At 38.3% G+C, this 26,963-nt stretch overlaps 1 protein-coding gene across 1 annotated transcript; it reads left to right on the top strand.

Moving 5' to 3' along the window:
- The first annotated feature begins 860 nt into the window (after nt 1-860).
- On the top strand, nt 861-26,963 carry LOC136240329 (uncharacterized). The gene is made up of 26 exons (XM_066031276.1): nt 861-1,938; nt 2,008-2,040; nt 2,099-2,122; nt 3,206-3,238; nt 3,437-3,643; nt 13,757-13,807; nt 13,859-13,897; nt 14,424-14,453; nt 14,507-14,536; nt 14,590-14,616; nt 18,013-18,039; nt 18,094-18,132; nt 18,182-18,220; nt 20,809-20,859; nt 20,914-20,952; nt 22,696-22,725; nt 22,773-22,802; nt 22,868-22,894; nt 23,465-23,494; nt 23,541-23,579; nt 23,635-23,664; nt 24,098-24,139; nt 24,185-24,214; nt 24,282-24,311; nt 24,364-24,393; nt 26,708-26,963. Exons 1-26 carry the CDS (start codon nt 1,005-1,007, stop codon nt 26,836-26,838), a joined length of 2,052 nt encoding a protein of 683 aa, XP_065887348.1. The 5' UTR covers nt 861-1,004; the 3' UTR covers nt 26,839-26,963.

Here is a 26,963-nt window from a genome sequence, read left to right as displayed (position 1 = left end):
CCAAATTCATTATCCAAGCTGGTCTGTTTTCTGCTCCACAAGTTGTTTTTATATCTACGACCTATACGAGCCTTGCTTCTGGGGCCTTTACCATGCTTCCTCTGTGTTCTGGGCATCAGGCGTACATCAAGTGATATGCAGGGAGAGTGAGGGCTATAGCTAGTGATAAATACAACATTTCAATACACTGATTTCATGATAATATAAATCTGTAGTAAAATACACTGTGGCTATGGTATTTGCTTTATAACACAGTATAATGTACAAAGATTAAATCATGTGAGTTTTAAATCTCTGGGTTATACAGGCACCAAATGAATGTGGTGACAAAATTGATTGCATGGAACAAACGCATGCAGCAAACAACACCGAATCCATTCAAAACAGGGATAATAACACACGTTACAGAGTAACAAAGCAAGATTTAGCAACGACATTACAGCTCAACCAATACATTAGCGAGCAATGCGTTGACAAATATGACTGACCACAATATCAACATAATAAACCCACTTACGATAAGTGGCTTCAACCAGAGAACAATCCACAAAACCACCTAAACAAACTACTTGCAGCACTTGTAAGCGTTTATCAGCTGGCTAGGCCACAAACCATACGGCTTCTTTTTTTACGCGCGAAACTAGGATAGGGTATTGAATCCCAATAGAAACTCATGCGCGCACGTGATTAGTTTCATATCCAGGTGGGTATATTATCTATGGTCCCTCGATGCGTAGCCACCATTATCCAGGGAACCAGACTTATAGCGCACTGCAACTAAGTATTAATGTTTTAGGAAGTACTCACAAGAGTAGAAGTAGTCTTCTGTGTTATATAAATTCGAAGATATTGCTACTTCCGGTAACAATGATCCGGCACGAAAAACCGGATGATTCCAATCCCGGGTACTTGTCTGTATATCTATGGTTCGACCCCCCAGTACGCGCCAATAGTAGATTTGGTGCGTCCCACTGAAGAAGATAGACGAAAAATTGTTGAACGTCATGACTGAACCAGCGCCTGCACTGTCTCCGTATATGAAGAAAATGAACCGCGCCCAGCAGGCGAAACAAACACGGTCTGGTTTCCTCGTCGTTTCGGACGTAGAAATACAAGAACCAAACTGGTGTTCTGCAGTGTTAAGTTCTTTGCTGAACGACCCCAGTACACATGATGTGACATTCAAAACATCTGATGGTGGTAGTGTGAGTGCTCATAGGGTGATAGTAGCAGCTGGTTCACCAGTGTTGTATGAAATGTTGCAAGACCAAACAAGCATAAAGCTGGAGGTAGACATGGACACAGTGGCATTCTCAAGTCTTGTAAAGTATATCTACACTGGGAAAGTAGCCATAAATTCTTCAAATCTCGAGAAGATTCTGACTGCTGCAAATTATTTCAAAGTTGCATCGCTGGAGACAAATATTGTCTACTGTATTTCAAATTTACTGTGCACAAAAAATGTGGTCGCAATTACCATCATTGCTAATGACAGAAACTGTGAGGAATTACTTGACCAGTGCGTTGAGTTCATGTGTGCTAGTGCAAGTGATGTCATTCGTGATCCAAACTTCACCAAACTTCCTGACAGAATAATACTAGATTTCTGCAAGAGTTCTGATCTTAATGTTAGTGAACTAGATCTGTTTTTGGCAGTAGCTAGATGGCAAAAACATAACAAGAAAGCAAAGACTGTCATTAAAAATATTTTTCGAGAGATTCGGTATCCATTAATATCTAATGTTGATTTAGTCACTAAAGTTGGTCCAACTGGATTGGCTGATCCAATTCTTTACACAGCTGCTCTGGAATATCATGTGGCTGCTGGCCAGTATAAAGGACCTTCAAATCAGCTCATGGAACGAAGAACCCATGGCTATGCACCATCACCCATGAAATCACCTAGAAGTAACACAACCACCAATACTACAATTACAGGTACACGTACTTAAATACTCTTTTAACTTGCTATTATTTTGCTGCTATTGGTTTGTGCTACATTTTTAGTGCCACAGACTGAAGATTATTATGTATTCCCAGGTAAACTGATTCCATTGCAAAGCTATACTGTAGTAATGTACATCTTTTTGGTTATTAGAACCATCAGCAGCCAACCAGCTAGGTGAGTATTATTTGTTGGTAGTGGTCACATAATTGTTCTTTACTGGAGACATTATTACTGGAGACATTATTGCTGGTTACTTCCAGCAAAATAAGATCGTGGAAATTTTCATCTACCACTTGATGTTACAATTAACCTGTAGCTATTAGACTTTGGAGTTGAAACAACTATTGAAAATATTGTAATTTGGGAACATCCACTCGTTTTAGTTGCAGGCTGCAAGTGTCCTTAGCTCAAAGCTTTAAGACTAAATTCAACCTTAGCATGTGTAAAAAACCTAAAATATGTTGATGCAGTAGTCCAGTCCAGTGAGTAGTCCATGCCCCCTGCTACAGGAACAAGAAGGTTCAAAAGTTTTTAGGGGGCATTTCAAGAAAAAGAAAAATATTTTTGTTTACCATATAGAAAAATAAGGGGGAAAATATTTGCAAATAGATCTAAAATTGTAACTTTTCTTCTGTTTCCAATATACAGTACTTACTTGTTAAACAATTTGATATTTGGTTAGTAAAGTCAGTACTCAAGTATACTCATTAGTATAATGTGATCCACTTTTGCTAGCTCATGTGATAGTAACTGTTATGAAGGCTGAAGAGCTTGATTTATAGTGCTTGAATGTTACCACCAATAAGTACTGTATAGGACTAAATTTTGAGTCAAAGATCAGCTAAATACGTATTTGAAGGATGCTGTGATTTTCTTAAAACGAAAACTTGTGTAGAGAAATCATTCATTTTATTTGTGAAAATTTGTATTATCTGCAATAGCAGCAGTAGCATCCTCAGATTTATACATCAGTTGCACAACCAATGGCTCAGGTATGTACATTCAATAATTTTTATTAGCAACTATAGCATACAACAGTTTGAACTGTTGGGAACCATATATGATAGTGGAAGTAGTCTAAGGGTTATATATGTGCTTATTTGACTACAATTTCTGTCCTTTGGTTGTAAACATTCTTAACAATAATTTTAGCATAGAAGTGGCCATGATTGCATGAATATACTGTAAGGATTTCCCTTGTGTATATAGATAATTGAGATCATTTACTTATATGTAAACAGAGTTTTTTCTATTTAGTGGGAAAGACCTCTAGTACTCCCAGCCAAACAGGTGAGGTTATAGTTAGCAATGTTGTGTATCTGATAGCTAAAGGCTTGTTTGTTTGTGTGTGCATAAACCTTGCACTACATCCACGTACATGCACACAAAACTCTTCCCCCATGCTACATGTATGGCCTTTCATTGTATTCCAAACTCATACATAACATAGTCAAACAGTTTGTAAATGTTCACTGTTTCTTGTTGTAGCTAGCAAGAAAGTTGTGATGAAGAAGCCAACTCCCAGTTCAACTAAGGTGACTCCAAGTATCAAGAAAGAAACACCCGGCATCAAAACAGAAAGTTCAAGCATCAGAATGGAATCTCTTGGCATTGAGACCAAACCAACAAATACTGTTACACAACCTCCTGTTGTCAAGAAAGAAACTTCATCCATTAAGAAGGAGGAGACTTCAGGTATTTTGAATATGACAAATTTATATGGTAAATTATGTACTTCAGTAAATGCATGATCATTGCTCGCTGCTATTGACCCTTAGCAACAGTGACTCTTCAGCACCAAACTGAGGTAAAACCCATGCAAATAGTATAAATGGCATCATTTATACTAATTGTGACCCGCTGAGCAAAAACCGGCCATTTTTACACATTCCTCGAATTCCATTTTATTGCTTCTCTGTTATCTATAGTAACAAAGGAGTAGACAGCCAAAGTTTCAGCCTTTTGTGATGCAGTCTTGGAGTTATAACAATAGACAGTTGGAACAGGAATAAACAGCAAATAAACTACAGGTGCTTACTTAATCGATCATAACTCAGGACTGAAACAAGCTATGGAGATGGTATTTGGCTCAGTTTGTTCACCATGAACTGGCACATTGATCAAGATATAGTGTTTTCCCTGTGCATCTCCGTGTGGACAAAGGAGAAGGCCATTTCAACAATTACATAAATTACGACGGTAAACTTTATATCTACAGCATCTTACATAAGTGCCCATAAGTCATGTACCATACATATACTGTACAAACACGAAACAAAGATCTTCTTTCTCCCAATGAACAGGAGAATCTGGTGGTGTATAGGTTTTATCGAGTTGAGCTTTGTTTCAGTACATAACAAAGCGATTGAAATGTGCGTAAAATTTTTGTTTATAGTACACATCTATCCAGTTCTATGTGGCCATTAACTTCTACCAGGTGATTGCATCATTCTTCTTTGTATTACATCATTTATTGTTGCACTTAAAAGGCTTCACGTGTCAGCAATTTTGGTTGGCTACTCAAAATGTCTACATATGTTGTACTTAAAAGGTTTCTATTGTCAGCTTGTTTGATTGGCTATTCATTACATCACTTTCTTGTTGCACTTAAAAGGATTCTGTGATTCTGCTATTTTATTGGCTACTTTGCAGTGCAATTACAGAAACAAGCCATGCGATTTGGGAACAAGCCATGCGATTTGGGATTAATTGCACTAGCTCCTACTACTGGGACTAATGTATACCAAACTAAATCACTGTATATGTGATCGGTATAGGTAATCACACACATTTGAGTGCAATTTTGGCTGTTACGAGTACAATTATTCCCTAATTGCACGAAAATGTGTGTGATTGCCTACTAATCACATAGTGACCACCTTCCACACTAGCAACTGTTACCAAGCAATAGAAATTTGGAATTAATTAATCACACTTAGCAACTGTTGCTATGGCTACCTTAGCTAATCAACTACTATGTTACTATGCTATGGGAATTTATCACTATGGCAACACCACTAATCATTTGGCCCACACCATTACTAGTGTGATTTTAGAAACTACCAGTGCGATTTGGGATTAATTGCACTCCTACTATTGGGACTAAATATATGACAAACTAAATCACTATGTGATTAAACACATGAATTCTGACAAATGCTCTAATTAAACAGTCAGTGTTGCTTAAGATATACCGTCTAGAGGGAAGCTTTGGCGGGGGTAAACTTTGGCGAATAACAAGCTAAATCACATTTGGCTAAATAAACTTTGGCAAATTCAAGCTCAATCTGTAGTTATGAAGATGCTAATCTCAGGCGCTACGAGTAATTGGCGGGTTAAACTTTGGCGAATTTGTAGTGAATCGCCAAATTCACCAAAGTTTTCCCCCGCCAAAGTTTCCCTCTATACAGTATAACCAGTTTTAAGGTTATGATATAGTCACAGGCAACAATGAGTGATTATTGATACTTTTGATAATAGCCTGCAGCGCTCACACCAGTACGACTAATCACCCCAGCCAATATAGTTCTACCACTGTATTGCTTACCTAAATGCTTCGATGATGGGTGGGACGTTGCTGTTATGTTTGTTAATGTAAACGTACAAGTCCTGGAGATATCACGGAAATACTTCACATTGTGTCACAATAGAATCAATTGGGGGGGTTTGACTAAAACCTGCCAAAATATGCGATGAAAGTCTACTATGGTGAACTACACGTGAGTTATTTTGTTAAACTAGATAGCACTCGTGACAATGCTTTAACATATACATACAGCACTTACTCTTTACCTAGATCAAGAGTAAATGATAAAAGATATAGTGTCTAAAATGACAGCCTCATGCCCACAGATTTCCCTTGAATTAGGGTGTTACTATGATTTGGTTTGCTTACGGTAACTTTACTCAAAGTCACCACCTCCTGCAGTGTTAACTCACTCAATCAGTACTTATATCATAAGCATAAATTTACTATAATATCCAGAAAGACTTGTGGCTGTCATTTTTGATAGAGTTAGACACTTATCTCTAATGACAAGCCCCTACACTGAAATAAGGTCTGGCCACGCCAGACTACCTTGCTCCTTGAGCTTTGGATATCTCAACTAGCAAGTCGATTGCTGGTTAACTATCACCAGCTGTTGCGTTCCCTGCAGCCTCATACACCAGCGTAAGGGGTACACTGTAAATACGTATATGGTGGCATAACAAGCACCAGATTCATGGAATTCATAACATAGATATGTAGTTGTTTACATTGATCTCACTGTACCTCCTGACATATCTTTGATTTTTGCACATTCTATGGTTGTATTTACTGAGTCTCTTTAACAAACATTGAATATGAGCAGTGGAAACTGTTTGCTGCTGGCACAGTACAGTAATTATTTGTACTGACATGCAATCTTATCACTCAGTTTGTAAGGAATTTTTTTGAGCTGTTTTAAAGTTAGTCAGTAAATTTTCCTTGCACAAGAATTTGTAGATAATGTTGTTCATTTTTGCACACATATGCCATCTTTCAAGCTGTTCCTTAGGGAGTTTGCTACAAAGTTTTTGGATCATATAGCTCAATGGTATGGCCATTCAGAAGCTCCATAGAACACCTGTATCTTAATCCATTGCTTACCTGTACAGAAGTTTAATACTGGCTTTATTATTTCTCATATACTGGCTACTTTTACCATGAATTAATTTTGTTCACATGGTGTGTACGGCAAAATATAGGTGGATAGGTGCGTGCACACATGGCTGGCCGTCACACACCTGGTTTAAAATTTTGCAATGTCTTTGTTTTAGCAAGAGTATATAATGGGGAGGGAAAGTATCGAACTGTGCTATAGGCTGTGAAAAATGAGCCCGTAAAGTAACCCGCATACCTTTGTTTCTTCTCGTAAACCTGACCGCTGTTGATTGTTCAGATTTAACACCTTCAATGTTTTAACGGGTGGTCCATATGGAATCGCAATGGCTGAAATTCCATCTGTATGTGTCACTTTAACTAGTAGAACCATGATAAAATATCGAAATATCGACCTCGCTCGACCATGATGAAACCTCGATGTTTGTTTTCCAGGTTAGCTGCTTCTGTCTTTCTTTTTGTACGGCGAGTTCCTTTGCGTAATGTGCCATGTACACCGTTCTTTCACTCAGTAGTCACACATACAAAGTGCACCTGTCGCAATAAGGACGTATCTGTTCGCCTTCAGGAAAGATTACCTCGGATTGGCTCACCACGAGTGGATACAACTCTCAATACTCTAATTAAAGCCCTAAGAACCCGTGATTGCATACGTCATACAATACATAATACATGCGCACAACACATTGCTACTATTAATAGGTCAGTCAATTCTCTACATCCTCCCGGGTGCGGTTGAGAGTATCCGCCCATTCAGATATTTGACGTAGTGCCTTCACGGCAGCTCTTCTTCTGGGGCGATCACTATGTATAGCTGGATTATCTCCTGACTCTGGTTGATCTGGCTTACTGTAAACAGTCTCAGTTGGAAGTTCTTCATTATCAGTGTTTGACACTTCTAAAGGATATAATTTAACAATTGGACGTGATGTCCAATGGTTGCCTATTCTGATATTTGCAGCACGAATGTAGCCATCCTTTCCTTGAATGAGGTCTTCTACGATTGCCAGTTTCCAATACAGTCTAGCTTTTTCATCATGGACTATCACTATGTCGCCTTTCTTAATGACTTGCTGGTTGTGTCCTGAAGATTTATGAAATTCCCTCAAAGAGGTGAGGTACTCACTCTTCCAACACATCCAAAATTGCTTGATGACTTGTGTCTGTTTGTCTACCCGTTTCCTGATCATACTTGAAGTGAGGAAGTCTGGATCATCAGAATCATCTACATCTCCTAGATCATGGGGAATCATCTGCACTCTTCTACCATACAACAAATAGGATGGTGTGAGGGGTTCGGGATCTGAGAGATCAGAAGAAACATGGGTAAGAGGTCGATCATTCAACATTGCCTCCACTTCAACAATGATTGTTTCCAGCTGCTCCCGTGATATGTATGCTCGTCCCAATGTCTTCTTCACTGCTTGCTTCGTAAGTCCTATCATCCTTTCCCAGAAGCCCCCATACCATGGGGCTCGTTTGGGAATGAACTCCCAAGTAACATTCTGACGTTCCAATGTCTCTTTCAGAGTGTCTGATTGCAATAACTTCTGTATATCCTCCGCGGCGGCAAGAAATGTAGATGCGTTGTCGGAGATCATCTTGCGTGGTAGTGACTTTCTACTGGAAAACCTTCTAAAGGCCAGCAAGAATGTATCAACAGATAAATCACTTACTACTTCAAGGTGTACTGCTCTTGTTACCGCGCAAGTGAAAAGACAAATGTAGACTTTCTTCTCCTGTTGTCCTTCCTTGACAAATAAGGCTCCGGTAAAGTCCACACCGGTGATGGTAAAGGGTGGAGCTTCAGTAACCCTGATCTTTGGTAGCGGTGGTGGGTCTGGGGCTCTGTATGGCTTACCAATGAGCTTCCTGCAGGGAACACAGTGTCTCAATACACTCTTAACACACTGCCGTATTGCTGGTATCCAGAAAATCTGGCGTAGGGCAGTAACGGTTGTATTCACTCCTCCATGATACAAGTTCTTAATTGTGAGTGTCCTTTACAATCAGTTTGGTGACGGGATGCTTCTTGGGTAGGAGGTAGGGAAACTTGCTAAGATCTGATATCGGTGCATTATGTATTCGTCCTCCACAACGGATTAACTTCTTGTCATCAATAAATAATCTAAGCTGTTTGACTAAGTGAGGACATTTGGAAGATGTTGAGGATGTCTTGAGCAGGTAAGCAAGTTCTTCTGGAAAACTACTGTGTTGCACTGCAATGATCAAACGTCTACGTGCATCAGACAATTCAGTTCTAGTAAGCAGACCAGAAAGTTTGGGGTTTAACTTGTGAAGATTGTGAATAAAGCGGTAGATGTAAGCAATGGTGCCCAACAAACGATTAATGTGACTGTACCGTGAAGCATCAATGACTGTGAGTAGATTAGTTCGATCTTTCAATGAAGACATGGTAGTGGAGGGTATAAATTCTGTAGCTTCAGTCACTACTAGATCAAGAACATTGATAGGTGTCCAGGTTGGCCAATTGGAAGTGTTCGACAACCATTGTGGACCATGTATCCATAACTCAGATGACGTCAATTGCTCTGTGGATATTCCCCTGGTAAGGAGATCTGCGGGGTTATTGGATGAAGGTGTAAATGACCAAACTGTTGAAGGAAAACTCTTCAGAATTTCAGTTACTCGTTGGTGTACAAAGGAGTTGGAATGGCTACCATTGTTGATCCAATGGAGAACTATTTGACTATCCGTCCAGAGGTGTACTGGAATGAGGTGCTGACTGGCTGAAATTGAAGCTTGAACAAATTTTGCCACTTTGGTAGCAGTAACAGCAGCCATCAACTCCGAGTCAAAGCTTTGATGGGAGCTACACGGCTTTTGGACATGACAAATGAGATGTTGTTGTCACTGCAGAGATAAACAATAGCACCATATGTCTTAGTGCTGGCATCAGTAAACACATAAAGATGATCTATAACTTTGTCTGATAGGATAGGGAAGTAGGCTCTTGGAATAGTTATGTTAGAGAGCTCGAGGATGTCACTGCGTATTCGAACCCATTTCTCTTGAAGTTCTTCATGAAGTGGAGTGTCCCAGGATCGTTTCTGTTGCCATACTTCTTGTAGTAGTATCTTGGCACGGATAGTAACTGGAGTAGCCCATCCTAGAGGATCAAAGATTAATGATGAATCTTGAAGAACACTACGTTTGGTTATGATGTTACTTGAAGGCAGTGACTTGGGAGCCAGTGACATTGTATCTGTACATGTATTCCAGAGGAGACCAAGGATCTGGACAGTGGTATTGTGGTCGATGGTCTTATTGGCAGTAGCAATCTGTTGTATAGTGTGATACTGTTTGATGCCCAAGACCTTAGGTTGAAATTAGCTTGTTGCATGAAGTTCCTTACTTGTGTGTAGTATTCAAGGAGTTGAACCTCAGTGTCACACCCGGATATGATATTGTCAACATAGATATTGTGCTGAATGTCTTCGGAAACACATGAACGAAATGTGCGAAGGTGTAGATCAATAGTGGCATGTAACATGAATGGAGAACTGGCTGTGCCAAATGGAACAGATGTAAAACGAAAAGTCTGAAGTAAACTGTCAGGGTTCTCAGGTTGCACTGGCCACAAGAAATAAGTAAAATTTCTGTCGTCTTCGTGTAATCTGACATGAAGAAAGGCCTTCTCAATGTCTGTTGACAGGGCATACCTGTGTAAACGAAAGCGCAACAGAATGGAACATAAATCATTCAAGAAAGGAGGTCCCACCTCTAGGCAATCATTCAGGCTTGCAGCAGAGGAGCTCTCACGGCAGCTACAGTCATATACAATGCGAATAGGAGTTGTTTGAGAGTCCTTCTTGACGGGATGGTGGGATAAGTAGTGTACTGACAGTTCAGGAGTAGAAAAGGAGTGAGTGTCATTGACCCTTTCAATAAAACCACGGCGTTCCTGTTCCATTAGAATGTTGTCATACACTTTCAGTAATTGTGGACTTTGCCTTAACCTCGTGAGTAAACTGTTAGTTCTTCCCTTACAGATGTTGTAATTCGATGGTAGGTGTGGTTTGTCATCTTTCCATGGGAATTTGGCTGTATAAGTACCATCCGGTAGCTGATAGATGTTGTTAGATTGGTAGGATCTGAGAAAGCTGGAACCACATTCATGAGTGTCTGTACCACTGGCTTCTATTGACCAAAGCTGTTGCAAATCAATCTCCTCTGGTGTAGTGGTAAATTGAAGCAGGATAGACATTGGTAATTGGGTAGACGATAAAGGTAGAGGTCCAGATAAAAGATAGCCAAGTTGGGATTGCTGCGCTGTGGGACCGTTTCCTCTAATGATGTGGTCCTGTACAAATGACCAGTAATAGTCCACTCCAATTAGAATAGAGACTAGAAATTCGTCACTATCTGTAACGGGATTTGCAAGCTGCAGCCCTTTCAAATGTGGTAAGCTCTCTAATTCCACTACACAGGAATTCTGAATAGGAGAGGCTATCTGTGGAACTATGAAGACAGAAATAGGAACAAGATCCCCGGTAAGCGTCTGTATCTGGATAGTAGCTACTCCTAAAGTCTGAAATGATGGCGAGTCATTGCCAAATGAAGACAGAGCTACTTGTGTAGTGATGGATGGCACAATGTTGAGTTTGTTAGCTAGTTCTGAACAAATAAATGAGCGTTGTGCTCCTTCGTCAAAAAGAATGTTGGCATTCAGGCATGTACCACCACCAATAACAGGAGCTATAGCAGTCTTGAGTAAACAAATAGTACGGTGGGAATCAGGAATGAGCAATGATGTGACTGGTGTAGCATTAGTGGTAGGTGAAGGAATAGGTTGTGGCACAATAGGTTGATGAGTGATCTGAGGTATGGCCCTTGGTTCATCTGTTTTATGGTCACTGTTGCACAAGCTCGTATGATGTTTTCGCTTGCAGTTTCTACATCGAAATTTTGAATTACATTGTGAGACTTTATGCTTGGCAAGACAGTTATAGCACAAGCGACCTTGCTTCACAATCTCCAGTCGTCTTTGATGATCTGTTACAGTAGTGCACTGGTGAGCTGCATGGGGTCCCTTGCAATATACACATGGTGGTGCTAACTTAGGTTTGTTACCCTGAAGTTTGGAACTCACTACAAAGGCAGCTGTAGAATGGGGCTGAGACTTGCATAGATCATCGTTACCGGATTCTAGAATTCGAATTTCCTTCAGGATAGAACACATTAGCTGAGAAAATGTCCATTCTGAGGTAGTGGCTTCTCTTGCTAGATTCTGTCTGATCTCTTTTGGCAGCTTACCAAGAATAATAGGCACAATCAGGTCACCGTATGTTTCTTCAGATTTTCTCAGTGAGGAAAGGCCACGGGAGTGGCTCTCAATAGTATCATGAAACACACGCAGACTATTCAGGTTGTTAGCTGGTCTTGGTATCTCAAGTAAAGCCTTCATGTGTGCAGCAGTCACCTTGTGAGGCTGACCAAAACGATCTTGTAAAATGGCTACTGCATGTGAATAGTTGTGGTCAGTAAGGGGGAACCCTTCAATTGTCCTAGCTGCATCTCCTTCAAGCTGTGCCTTAAGATAATTGAACTTTTGTACTCCTGTTAGATTGGGATTTAGATCAATTGCAGCTTGGAAGGAGTCCCAAAAGGTTAGCCAATGTAGAGGATTTCCTGAGAATGTTGGCAGGGTCAGTTTGGGTAACCTGCACATAGCAAACTGTTGAGATTGAGTGTGACCTGCTGCTCTTATTGGGTGTGTGGTTGATACGGTATTGATAGTGGGAATTCCAGCTAAGCTTGTAGAGTTGCTGAGTCTAAGGTTCTGGGTTGATAATGATGGCAATAACAGACTTGGGTCTCCTGCTAGACTAGATGATATAGGGCTGCCAGCATTCGTAACTGTTGGAATTAAGGGGGGAGGCCCTGAACCATAAACATAGCTGACAGATGTGAGTGAGATAGGTGAAGTTGAATGTGACGAGAATGAGTCTAGTGTTGGGAGTGTCAGTGACGAGGTTGGTACCAAACTACTAGGAGTTCCAAAACTAGCATTTACCACTGGTGCATAACTGATGGTGTTCATTACTGGTGTATCATGAGTAGTACATAACACTGGGGTGTCACTAGTGACAGTTGTAAAAGGTGTATCACAAGAACCAGTTGGTAATATGCTAGTTATATCACTCATAACCTCCTTGTCTGGTCCTTGTATTGTACGTAGCTTCACTTGATCCTTGCTGTGAGGGAGTAGCAGAACGATTTTCCCGCTGGAATAGGTCCACACGTTTGTTTAACTCATTAACTTTCTCCGTTATGGTGTCCTGTAGCTCCTCTGAATCCATAATAGCTTCTTCTAACTCCGTAGATTCTTGTATCAGTTCGAAAATCTGTTCATCAAGTGCTACAATCTGCTCCTTCTTCTTCTCTAACTGAGTAACAGCGGTGTTTAAATAAGTGACGGCAAGTTCATCGAGTTCTGTGGCTAGAGTTTCTTCCACTTTGCCAAAAATTCGTGTCACGTGGGAGCGGTATGCTCTTCGAGAAGTCCGTAGTCGAGTTAACCTTTCCATCGTCGTAGTCCACTGAAAATAAATACAAACGGCAAACAACTATGAAGTGAATCGGGATGCTTGCCTCTTCTGGCACCGTTAGTAGAGCCAATATGCCACGATGCCACAGCGTTTACGCCTGGGGTTATGAATCGGCTTCAATGGACGACAGAGTTCCTTCACAGCACCAGAGAATGTCGCGATAAGGACGTATCGGTTCGCCTTCAGGAAAGATTACCTCGGATTGGCTCGCCACGAGTGGATACAACTCTCAATACTCTAATTAAAGCCCTAAGAACCCGTGATTGCATACGTCATACAATACATAATACATGCGCACAACACATTGCTACTATTAATAGGTCAGTCAATTCTCTACAGCACCCACTGCGCTTATAATTAGTCACCAATCAACACAAATCACCGAGTCATTTGAACGATGCCATAGGACTTTACGGGCTCATTTTTCACAGCATATAGCATAGTTAGATACTCTCCCTCCCCATTATATATATACTCTTGGTTTTAGGTATATATCACCTGTTGTTTTTTTTTTGTTTTTGTTTTTTTTAGTATTGAATCATAGCATCAAGCCTAGTGCCTAATTCTAAACATATTTTGTGTTTTTTGATATAGCACATCCACTAGTTTCCACAGCTTTTCCAATCAACGCTGCACATAAACCAGGTACATGTGTACAATGTGCTCTTTATCTTGTACATTATTATGATTGTACAGGTACATCTGTAGTGCCTCAGAGCACCACCAACCGACCAGGTAAATGATGCTGAATGTGCTGTATAAAGCATGTACAGGTTGTATTGCTTGTAATAATGATAGTCCATTTGATAGTAAAACTGCTTATTTCCAATCTGATTACTGGTGTAACTCTGTTTCCTAATTGTATAAGATCTAAGGTTGATAGTTTGGCTGTTTTGTTATAATCCATATTGATAGTAATGGGTGCTGGCTCTGTCACGTTATTTGTCTATGGTGACCACAAGCCATATCCTATACAAACAATTCTTGTGATGAGTATACAATACCACATAGCATTAGCTTTACAAGCATACAGGAGGGAATAACTTATAGACCACCATACAATCAGGTATCGTCAAGTATGTATCAGTAAATGGGGTAATGATATATCGGATTTCAGTAACTGTAAAAAGTGGGAATCAATACAACTCCATTAGTAAACTTAACGTTTGAATCTATAGCAACTTACAACATTGTTAAAACCATCTAGGTATGTATGCATGTACATAGATACAATTATATTGTTGCTTCTGTATCTTAATAGCAAGCCACAGTACTGTTACCAGTCTACCAGGTAATCACTAAATGTTGTATATGGTATTTATGTGTATAGTTTGATTTCAATAGCAACTCAAAGTATCACTGTTACTATGCCAGGTAAGTTATACTGTTGAATGACTTAATTTTATATTCTCCCTCTCTACAAATAGGCAGAAGGCTTGTGTATACCACACCAGGTAAGTATGTCATATACACAGTCTAAATAACCTCTGATGTTGATACTTTATTGTTCAAGCACTGCAGTACCATTTGTTATAACAACCTTTAAAAAAGTTATCAATGCATGAATGAGAGAGGTAATTTTAATTCCTGACCAATCAGTGTTCAAGACGCGTATTGTAAGGTCAACTACCAAAACCTTTATTATTTCTGTGTGTTAGTTCTGTGGAGCTCTTGGAAGTCTCCAGAACTAAGCCTCCAATGTACTGCAAATTTTTGAGGTAAGTACTTCTTGCGGATTTCATGGTTGCTGAACTTTCCACGAATTTTTCATCCTTGAAAATTAATTAACTATGCTAAATAATAGATAGTCTGAGTGAAAAACAAGTGATCCCCGAAAATGTAATTGCATAATTCCTAAAGTTTGTCAATCCACGAAAAATTGCTTGCTTTGAAAATTTGGTACTACTACAGCATTATGGTTTGATTTACGCTGTTCTTATGTACAGCAAATTGGCTATGTAGTAGAGCGGCTAAGCAACAAATTTTAATGAGCAAATCGTTCACTTTGTGATAAAGCACCAAATTTTCTGTGGAATTTGAGTAAGGTATACCAAGTCGTTTGAGATACGGTGCCACGTCAAAACCATTCCCTAAGGGCATGCTTGTCAGCGTTGAAACCGGGTCGGGTCAACCGGATCACATTTTGTCTGGGTCATCTGGGTCAGACCCATTATCCGGGTCTGACCTGGATTGGATCACGTGCAAAGCAAATTAATTAGTTGGACAGCACGGAAGTGTATAAACGCATCATATAGTCAAGTCCTGATGCAACCCAGCTTCTTTCGTGAGCCACACACCCTTATTGGACTACTGTCTGCAGCCATACGTGCAGCCACAGCCATTTATTGGCGATATTAAAGTCTACAGGTAAGTACTGTATGCACTAAACCATGCTCATAGCTGCCTACTGACTTATATGGAGCCACGCCCACTAACCAATTGTTTTTGTATGAGATACAGTCAAGGCAAGCTTTTGTCATACTTTTTAAAATTATGATGTGTTAGGTATGTGCAAAGCCACACCCACTTGCAGGAAACCTATCTGGAATCATGCCTACTGACTAACATCATTAAGTATAGACACCCCTGTGTTTAACACGCTAGTCGGTACTCAAAACTGAGCTCTTAGTGCACGTCTCACTTTTAATTAATACAGATCACATCCGGGTCAAATCCAGGTCTGACCTGGATTGCTATCCGGGTCAGCAGTAGTGACCCAGTTTCAATGCTGGTTTGGAAGCTTCTAACTAGATTATGAGCTCATTTCTAGCTGGACAGGAAACCACACGAGTGCATTCAGAATCTTCTTGAATAGCATAAGCGTATTTCAAGTTTACAGGTGTAATCAGAAAATCTTTCAAAATGTTGTAAAATAAACTGTTTTTAAACACTTCTAATGGAGTCAATATTTCTGTGCAAAAAGTACAGAGACAATCCGATAGAAATAATATATTGTACATCTATGGCTTTGTATACCTTAAACCTCCGTGCTTCTCAACATTGCGAGCTAATAATGATTTAAATGGATACCTAGCTTTTAGATATGACCAGTCTATGCAGACACAAAGTTTCAGTATATCTACTATTGAGTACTTTTATGGCTTCTCCCAAGACATTTTTGTTTTGTTTGTCAGGTTCTTTTAAGTGTGATATGATTGGTAAACCGTACTAATATGAAATAGTACGAACAAAGCAAATACATATTGTATCAAATTTGGTGCAGTCTTATCAAAAAGTGAACGATTTTTTTGCTTAGCCACTCTACTAGTGTGTATTATGTGACTCACCAGATATTCTAATAGTTTGATGTCATTAGCATTGTTGAACTGAACACTAGGTATATATGAGGACATTCATGCTCTGTTTTTATTTGGATAATGTTTGGTCATCTAAAATACATGTATTAATGGATGCTCAGTTAATTGTAAAGTGTCTGGTAACAATTAAAAACTTTAAAATTAATGTGTTCACCCATCAGCCAAATGTTGTTATAGCTAGAGGGTAGGAATGTATTAAAGGTGAAATATAGCGGGCACCTCATTAGTCTACTATTCCTGTTGCTTGTTTGTGTGTGTGCATATGCATGGCACGCACAAATGCAAACTTGTTCCTATGTGCTATGGCATTCATCTTGGTGTGTACGTAACCCAACAACTTGTAAGGTGTCCTTAAGAGATATTATTGTATTCAAACCTCATAATATAGTCAAAATAGTTTATCAGGTAGTACTGTATATTAGGGATCATGGAGGTTGGCACCTTCTCACGAAAAAATATATTGAGCCTCACAATACCTTCATGGTGCCTCGTCAGTATTGGTTAGGTACACAATAGTGTTGATGGGGAAAATTAATGCCTCAATATGGTTTCATTGCATCTAGAAGGATGAAGACAGCCTGATTGAAGATAAAAGGAAAGACAAGGCACAGAGGGTACACACTCGTCGGAACCCCAAAAGGCACATCCCACTGGTAAGTTTGTTATTGTGGCATAAAATGGTGGCCGTGTACTGCTTCATTTGGCCCCCAGCCATGTGACTGTGGTCTGGCAGGCAGGCAGGCAGTTGAACAAGTTTTGGTGGGGTTTTTTTCAAATTCTATATCCGGCCACCTGTAAGTGATTTCTTGTTTTTAGTGCTGTATTTGATATTAGAAGCAGGAATGGTGGACTAAAAAACTACTATATGGTGAAAGCCTGAAAGGTGAAAAGAAGTTATGAATCTGGTGTTGGCTTCCAGGATTCAGCTTGCGGATTACATTTCCATAAGCCATTTTGTACATATCCAGTATTAGTATGTTGTGTAGTACAACTGTTGAACATGTACAGTTCAAGGAATTTCATGGCTCTGGTGTACTGATGAACCTTCCTTTAAACAGTTTTTCTCACCAACCAATGCTATTCAAGGTTGGATGATACTTTTGCGTATTTGCAAAATCGCAAGATTGTGATGTGCAATACTGTCACTCCTGGTATTTTGGATGTTTTGTGTAATGGTAAATGCTATATACTGTACAGTGATAACAGAAATTGTACTGACTAAACTAAATTACATGCCAGGATGTGCCATTTCTATACTACTATAGCTGGACAATAATGTAATGGAATTTTTGACCTCAGATTCAATAGGCTATAGTCTATTGCAAATATCATATACCTGTTTCACGCTATATAGTTTTCATGGTAAAATGTGAAAATCCTGTACCATGAAATATACGTACATATTGCAAAAATTACGTTACTGCATTGGCACAATATAGACTTAAATTTTGAGTATCTACTAAACATTACTGCATGATCAGCTTTCTTCTTTGAATGTATGTAATTACATAGTAATTATTTCATTGCCCATAGCATCATCAGATACTACAAAATCATTAGGTAAAGTTTTTGCTGTCATGTAATGAACATACCTTAACTAATTTATATTGACAGTGACCCGACCAACAAAAGTTACTGCTGCTAGTTCACCAGGTAAACTGTGTTGTCACTAAATCATCACATCATACTACATGACTTATAGTGACCAAGATTAGCCAGGCAAAAAGTAAATATAAATCTGGTGAGTGTGTTGTATGAAATGTGAAATGATATGTGTCTGTTTGGAAATATCTTTTATAGACAGGTTATCTTGTTTACCTAACAGAGCATTCAGGCTGCTATGGCTGTACTTTGTATCTAGATGGTGGTACATACCGTATTTATCTGTATAAATGTCTGAGCATTTTAAGAGAATTTGGACCAACCTTTTAAACAAAGCCTGCATGGTGTCTATTCAGGCTGAGGCATTTATTTCATTAATAGAGCTTTTGTGACCAGATCTGCAAGAACCCACAAGTTTATGCCTTTTCGAATTCCATTTTATCATATTTTCTTTATCTAGATAGCCAGTCAACCGAAGTTTCAGCCCTAGAAGCTGAGAATTTTAGAAACTGTAGTGCTACAAAGTGGAAAGATTGATTTGTACAGTAAAATACTACAGGCACTTAATTAAAAGGTCATTAACTTATTATACGGAGATGTAACTTGTACCATCATGTTCCCTATAAACACACAAATCCATTGCTGGATAAGTAATGTCTTACTGATCCTACCTAAGAACAGGGCAAAGGCAAAAATCATGAATGAATTGCACATCCAATGCAAACACTCATATCTCCCATCTCCTAGGGAGCACAGGCATGAAGCAAAGATTTTGAAACTCCTTTTGCTCTGGAGAATACGATGATACCAAGGTTTAATTTTGCTATTAGTGCCTTCTTTCATCGTGAAACAGGTGTTATAATTTACAAATATAAGGAAAAATTAGAAATTTTAAGTTCGGTTAGGGATCATAGAACAAAAAAGTTGGGAAACAAGGGAGGTTGCCTACACCTGCAGATATACGTACTAGTGAACATTTAATCCCTACTTCATAATCAGTCATGGGGAATTGGGATTAAATGTTTGCTAAAATATCTGCAGGTGTAAGCAACCTCCCAATTGTTTCCCAACTTTTTTTCTATGAGCACTAATCAAACTTAAAATTCCTTAAAGCCACTAAAGTCTTTAAACCTTTTGCATCATCATATGTTCACCTGCCATTCTCCATCAAAACACAGGGTTTTTAGAGCACTTGTAATTCCTATACTGAATTATGCAAGCATTGTATGAAATCCTCATACCCAGAAGAACATTAATTCACTGGAGAAAATACAAAATCATGGTGCCCGCTGGGTTTGTGGAAGTAGATTTTGCTCATGCACCTTTAAATAGTCTAAATCCTCTGAGGAATACTTTCGTCGAGTGGATAGCAATGGCCAGAATGGTTCTCCACAACATTAATGTTGTGGAGAACTGTTCTGGCCATCGCTATCCACTTGACGAAAGTACTTGTCATTGACAACCATATATGATATGCCCCATAAACATATCTCCCTACCTTTTAGTGATCACTTTACTTTCTCCACTACTCCAACAAGATCCCACTCTCTTTCTCTCTTATGTAAGCAGTCCTCCATAAACTCGTATTGATTTTCTTTTTTTTGTACATAGTATCTTTATGTGGAACTCCATCCCATTCAACATTTTGTCCATTTCCCACCGTGCTACCTTTAAATGGCTTCTGTATAATTTCCTTTGTTCTAATTAACTGTTTTCCCTCTATAGAGTACTTTTTCTGTAACATGTAACTTTGTAATGTATTGCTGTAGTTTTTTTCTTGTCTTTGTATTGTTCAGGTGTTTGTGTAGGTGGTACCCCTATAGGCTTTGTTGCCTCCTGTACCCTCCTTACCTTGTGGTTAAACTAATAAAAATGAAATAAATAATACCTAATACCTCAGTTTAGTTTGGGATTGGCCTAAAACCGAACAGTTTACTATGGGAATGGCTTGTAGTCACTGCTAAACCATCAACACATAACTCAATTAAAATGCCGAATAACTTATGTCTATAGCCTCCCCCACATCATTATACTACTTCTAAAAACCAGATGCCCAGTTAATAATATTATCCCTTGCTAAGAACATTAATTTTAGCTTTATTTATTTATCTGTACTGACATAATCTTAGCAGCCCGTTTAGTTATTGTAATTTATTTTAATGTATTTCATAATTCATTAATTACTTTGTTATGCACTGCCAAGGATGTACAGCTCAAACAAACCACAAATTAAAGTTTGTCAATGATATACAAAATTTTGTAGACGTTGCTGTTCATTTTCGCAGCGTACTTAGGGAATATGCCATATTTTAATTCAGAGCATATGTGCTGTTAATGGTAACCTAGAAAGCTTGATACAATGTTTTGAATCATTAAACACCTGTATAGCTCAATGGTATGACCGTTCAGAATCTCCGTAGAAAGTCGTTATACCCATATCTTAATCCAGCAAGAAGAAACCACCTCTGAGTGTGTAGAATTTTAATACAGGCTTTATTCGATGTATATTTCTCATTTACTGGCTACATTAATTTTGCTCACTTGATGCGAAGGACACACAGCTAGCTGGCTGGTTGTGGGCATGCACCGGCCTGGTTTAAAATAGTTGAGATGTCTTTGTTTTAAGAAAGCATGAATGTGACCTATAATTTTTATTTTTATTTTTGTAGTAGTCAGTCATAGCTAGTGCCGCCTAACTCTAAACATATTTTGTGTTTTTTGAAATAGCACATCAACCAGTTGCCACAGCTTTTCCAATCGGCGCTGCACGTAAACCAGGTACATGTGTGCAACGTGCTCTTTATGTTGTATATTAATATTATGATTGTACAGGTACAAGTGTAGTGACTCAGAGCACCACCAACCGACCAGGTAAATGATGCTGAATGTGCTGTATAAAGCATGTACGTACAGGCTGGATGGCTTGTAATAATGACTCCATTTGGTAGCCAAGCTTTTGATTACCAATCTGATTATTTTATTTCGTAATTATATAATAGCTGTTTTGCCATAATCCATATCATTGGTAATGGGCACTGCATGGCTCTGCCATGTACTTGGGTTATTGACCACAAGCCATATCCTATACAAACAAATTGCTACTTCTAAAAACCAGGTGCCCAGTAAATATACTATCCCTTAAATTAACACATGGTATGCTATTTGTTTATCTCCTTGTTCTGTAACAATACATGTAATCAAGAGTTCATAATATAAAAGAGAGGAGAGTGTCCTATTTCAGTGTAGCCTGTACAAATTCACATCTCAAAGATACCTATAGTCACTTTCAATGTGTTAGTCGGTCAGGTCTCTACTCAGCATTAAGTTTCATTGACCTTTGTAGTTTGACTTCCAGTCCACTGATGTCATTGTCAACACTCCTTTAACACTGTATGTGTTGACATGATGTCCTAAAGAAATCAAAGTTTTACTGTATTACTTCGAGATACAGGTTTATACAGGCTATACTGCAGTAGGACACTCTCCTCTCTTTTATATTATGAACTCTTGATGCAATGCAGTACATTAAAATTATGCATATTCTTCATAATTCATTAATTATGTTGCTATGCATTGCTAAGGAAGTGTAACTCAAGCAAACCACAAATTACACACAGAAGTGTCTTCTTACCATATTTCCTCATGTAAAAGCCGCATTCAAATAAATTCCTGGTCCTAAATGAAGACCAGAGAGCACTAATTACGCTACCTTAATACAAGGGGTAGTATGAGATTATAATAGCGTAATTTGTAGAACAAACGTTACTACAACTACTGAAACCTGTGACTTGTCAAAAGTATGAGGAGCTACAAGGAGCAGCAAGATTTTTCAGCTGGTTCACGAATGGATTATAAGAGATAAATGCTAAGGCTTTTGTATGAGGAAATACTGTATGGTAACTGTATTATAGTTTGTCTATCATGTTTTCATAAGAAAATTCTCTACACATGCAAGGCCTCATGCTGCTCTTAATTTTCATTCATGTACAAAAGGGATATGCCCCCTGTCAACTCAAGATACACCATTCCTGGTAGCTTACAAGGCCTGTTACATTGTTTTCAGTCCTGGTACAGCACATAAGCTAGTACCCTAGACTCCCTACTAAAGTGTTTCACCTGGTTTCAGGTACCGGCCACACACCCTTCAAGTAAACACGATGAAAACAGAAAGTTAAGCCTTAATACAGTACGTAAACAGCCTTTATCGAAGGTTTACTTTCTGTAGCTCAAAGCCTGTATGCTCACGTGGGTGTTGGACAGACATGACACACAGTTTTGACCAAACCAATTTCAGGAAACCATGCAGGCACATGCCCACAGCCAGCCAAAAGCTGGCTGTGGGCGTACACCTGGTTTAACAATACTAGATGAGAGTACAATACCTCATAGCATTAGCTTTACAAGCATACAGGAGAATAACTTATAGACCACCATGCAAACGGGTATCAGTCAAGCATGTATCAGTAACAAAATGTCAGATTTCAGCTAGATTAAAATGTGGTCATCATTAGGAAACATAACATAGCAACTTAAAGTATTGCTAAAACCATCCAGATATGTATGTATGTAGTATGTACATAGATACAATAATATGTTACCTCTGTGTCTTAATAGCAAGCCACAGCACTGTTACCAGTCGACCAGGTAATCACTAAATGTTTTATATGGTATTTATGTGTTGACTTCAATAGCAACTCAAAGTATTGCTGTTGCTATGCCAGGTAATTATACTGTACTTATGTTGAATGACTTAATTTTATATTTTCCCTCTCTACACAATAAATAGGCAGAAGGCTTGTGTACACCACACCAGGTAAGTATGTGATATATATATATACACAATCTGAATACCCAAAGTTGTTAGTACTTTATTGTTCAAGCACTGCAGTACCATTTATTTTGGTACATTATACCAACCTTAAACTAGGCATTAATGAGAGATTATATTTTTAATTCCCTGATAGTGATGTAACGATTAATCAGTAAATAATCGGAAATCGGTTTATTGGCCAAATTTAGGCAATATCAGTATCGGTTAATATTAGCAGATTGATCAGCTGATTAATTTTACTGACCCTGATGTTATTGTTTTCATAAAAATAAGACAGAAATAAAAGTTTTAAAATGATAATTTTACAAAGTATTTGGTAAACACCAACATCGGATCGGTTATCGGTATCGGCCATTATATGAATTATCGGCTAATCAGGTAGTCAGCAAAATCTCTTATCGGTGCATCACTATGATAGCCAATCAGTGTTCAAGATGCATTATGTAAAACCAACTGCTAGAATGTTTAGCTCTTTGAAGTCTCCAGAACTATAAGACTCCGATGTACTACTACTGCAGCATTGTTTCAATTTTACGCTGTTCTCCTTTCTAGTAACTCACAGTGTTGCTGCAACTAATTCAGGTAAATAATGTATATCAGTTACACATTGTTCACTACTTGCCTGCAGGATATCAGCAAGCTAGTGTTGCTACGATTAACCCAACAGGTGAATTTTATTATTTTGTATATACATTAATGCTCATTCCACCTGTCTATTGTAGTGGCTATGAGTCTTGTGTATAACCAAACAGGTAAGCAGCAATAATACAGTAGGACTTGATTATTCAAAGCAATAAGATTATTAATAGCAGTGACTTTTAGTTGAGTATTTTGTCAACTGAACTAGTGTATGTTTTATTAGAGTAGTTGAATGGAGTTCTGATTGGAAATAAACACTTTTGTGATTGAACTGGCACACTAGTGTTAGAATAATGGAGGTCTCACTATAACTAGGTTATGTCATTATGGATTTTTATATATAATGCTATTAGGTTATGGTGTAATATCATGCAGTAGACATCCTTATTGACTAATAGAGATATCTTATATTTAAATATACAACAATTGGTGCTAGGCTTTGGATATTTCCTTGTTGAATGGCTTAATAGCTGCAGCTTTAAGGGTTAAATTATGCACATACTGTACCATTGTACATATTAACTGCGTATATCTTCATATATACAGCTAATAAGGGGACACATGGTGTTGTTACCACTAGTCCACAAGGTACAGACATAAATATCATATGTAAATATTAATATTGAATTATAGGAATACATCGTGTTACTGGTAGATCAACAGGTAAACTACATGCATGTATTTCATGTATTTCATGTATTTCATGTATTTACACCATCTGTTCTTATAGTACTACCCAAAAATGCTGCTACTACACCAGGTGAGTATATCACCTGTGATACTAGACATCTTTATTGTTATCATTTTTTTAGCGATGTCTTACTTTGGTACCAGTTCACCAGGTGAATATTGTGTGTGCGTGTGTGTTAAAAGTAATGAATGAGTCCCATTAGTATGAACAGGTTTATTTCTAGGGTAGCCATTTAACAGTAACTTGAAATTCTCTAATAAAACAGGATAATGTGGTTCATTCAGTTTGTACTTAATGTGTAAACATCAAAATGGTCCCATTCAACCAGTTGTGTTGGAAGTGAATGGTCCATCATGTTGCGATATTGCTTTGTTTGAACTCTTTGTATTGGCTGGTCATCTTTGCCTGGTATGCACTAAAACCATGTACAGTACATGCATGGATTGGGTGCAAGAAAATTTTGGCGACTTTACTGTAGATAAAATTTGGTGGATAAAGTTTGGCGAATGTTTGTGTTATATGGCTGTATATTTAATTAGCTAACAATTGGATAAAGTTTTTTTTTTAACAAATTGAAATCATTTTGCCAAATTTTCTCAAAACAAAATTTAATATATGCAATATCAATAGGCTGAGTTTTCCAGAATTGTGTAAATAAAAGATTTTTACATAATTTCAAAAAAAAAATGTTGCCTCAATGTGAAATTGATGCTGTAACACACATTTGTGATTGTGTTTTCACAAATTTGTCATCACTCGTAAAATTAGCAAAAAAATTTCATTCCTTAAAGATTTCTGCCTGCACAGTACACATAATCAAAATTTGTGACCAGATTTGCAAAAAGGGGGTCATCCACACACATCCAATTCTATGAACTCAGAAGACCATAACTCAGTATTCAAATAACAAACTTTCTCCAACTACTAAGCTCTCAGTACTGACCAAATTTCAAATCAATAGTCATTTCCAATCTGAAGTTATGAGTTGTCAAAGTTGGTAAATTGGATGTGTTTGAAATACCCCTTTTCGCAAATCTGGTCACATTTGGAAATCAAGGTTGGCCTTGTGAATCAGGAGTGCACATGCAAGCATTCCAAATACAAAGCACAAGCTAAGGTGAATATATACCAACTGATGGCTTTCTGTATAAGGGAACACTGGTTCATACATGCTTTATTTATCTTGTGGTTCTTATGTGCTCCTGCCCAATAAAATCTGATTACCGTGGAACCTCAGTTGTCCGAAACCCTTGGAACCAGGGGTGGTCCATGAGTCCATATATGTGAAACTGTGCAAATAACCATAAACATCATTGGTAAAAATATCATCATATATTGTACTGTATTATTAAGGATCGTGAAAGTTGGGGCTTTTCTAAGCCTAAACACCCTAAAACCAGCCTCCATGGCATCTTGGCAGTATTGCTTAGACATAACCAAGCCCAAAAGTGTCCCTGAAACAACTTTCAAAAAGTTACTACAAATTATTTTATTATTTAGTGGAATTTTCTACTGACTGCCTGACTGATACCTTCAGACAAGCGTAACTTGATAACGGCTAAGGCTGCTGGCTTGATTTTTTTCACTGTTCGATGTTGCTTCAGCCCGACAGGTGCCTTTTGGCATACTGCTGTACATACAATGCACGCATCATGGATTTACCTTTGTCCTATTTTGTGTCCCTATCTTTTTGCAAGGTGTTGACTCACAGTCACTCGATAGCTTCCCTACATTTGTAAATGGGAATCATCCGTATTTTCCGTGGTAACTGGATTGATTGCAGAGGTATTTCTACTGTTCTTTGTTTGTAACACTGTGAAACAGGCTGAACATAGCTGAAAGGGAAGCGTAATGGCCACTTCACTTTCAAGCCAGTAATTGACACTTGGGGCGTATTCAGTTGGTCTCTGGCACCATCCTTTCTTTTGCAGTATGTGCGGGTTCACCAGTCATAATAACATTACAAAAAAGTAAACAAACAACTATAATTATTCTAAATTCGATTAGGGATCATATAAAAAAGTAGGGAAACAAGGAAGGTCGCATGCACCTACAGATATACTAGTGGACATTTAATCCCTGATTCAGTCTATACCCATGACTGAATAAGGGATTAAATGTCCACCAATACATCTGGTGACCTCCCTTTTCCCTACTTTTTTTCTATGATCCCTAATTGAATTTAAAATTATTTTTCCTTATACAGGTTGAACTATTAAACTACCTACCCTAACAGAACAGTCACTATTCTAATAGAGTAGCCATTTCCATAGTTTGGTTCACCAAAAATCCAGATAAGTGAGGTCCAGGGTTCCACTGTAATACATTTATTTCCATAGATTTCTACTACACAGATTTTTATACTTTTTGATATTATAGTGTATTCAGTATTTGTTCACATAGCTATATATCCATTGTACGTGTACAGTATCCTTATGATCATTGTTGATGGTTCACATATTTAGGAAGGAAGAGGAAAAGGTGTAACACTTGTGAAGGATGTAGAGCAAGTAGCTGTGGAACTTGTTTGAACTGTGTCATGCAGATTGATCCCAAGAAAATTTGTGTGAATCGCATCTGCCAAGCTCCTCAGTAAAAACTATACCCCTCAACCTCTGACTTAATACTGTAAAGTTATACGGGTCAAAAATGATATTTTTATAACTCTCAATTATGTTGGTAATATTGTAAGATTTATGTGATAAGGCCAGGCAAACTTGA

This window comes from Dysidea avara, chromosome 12 (assembly GCF_963678975.1).
Source record: "Dysidea avara chromosome 12, odDysAvar1.4, whole genome shotgun sequence".
Taxonomy (NCBI): domain Eukaryota; kingdom Metazoa; phylum Porifera; class Demospongiae; order Dictyoceratida; family Dysideidae; genus Dysidea; species Dysidea avara.
Note: the sequence above shows the minus strand (reverse complement) of the source record. Positions and strands in the feature narration are given on the sequence as shown.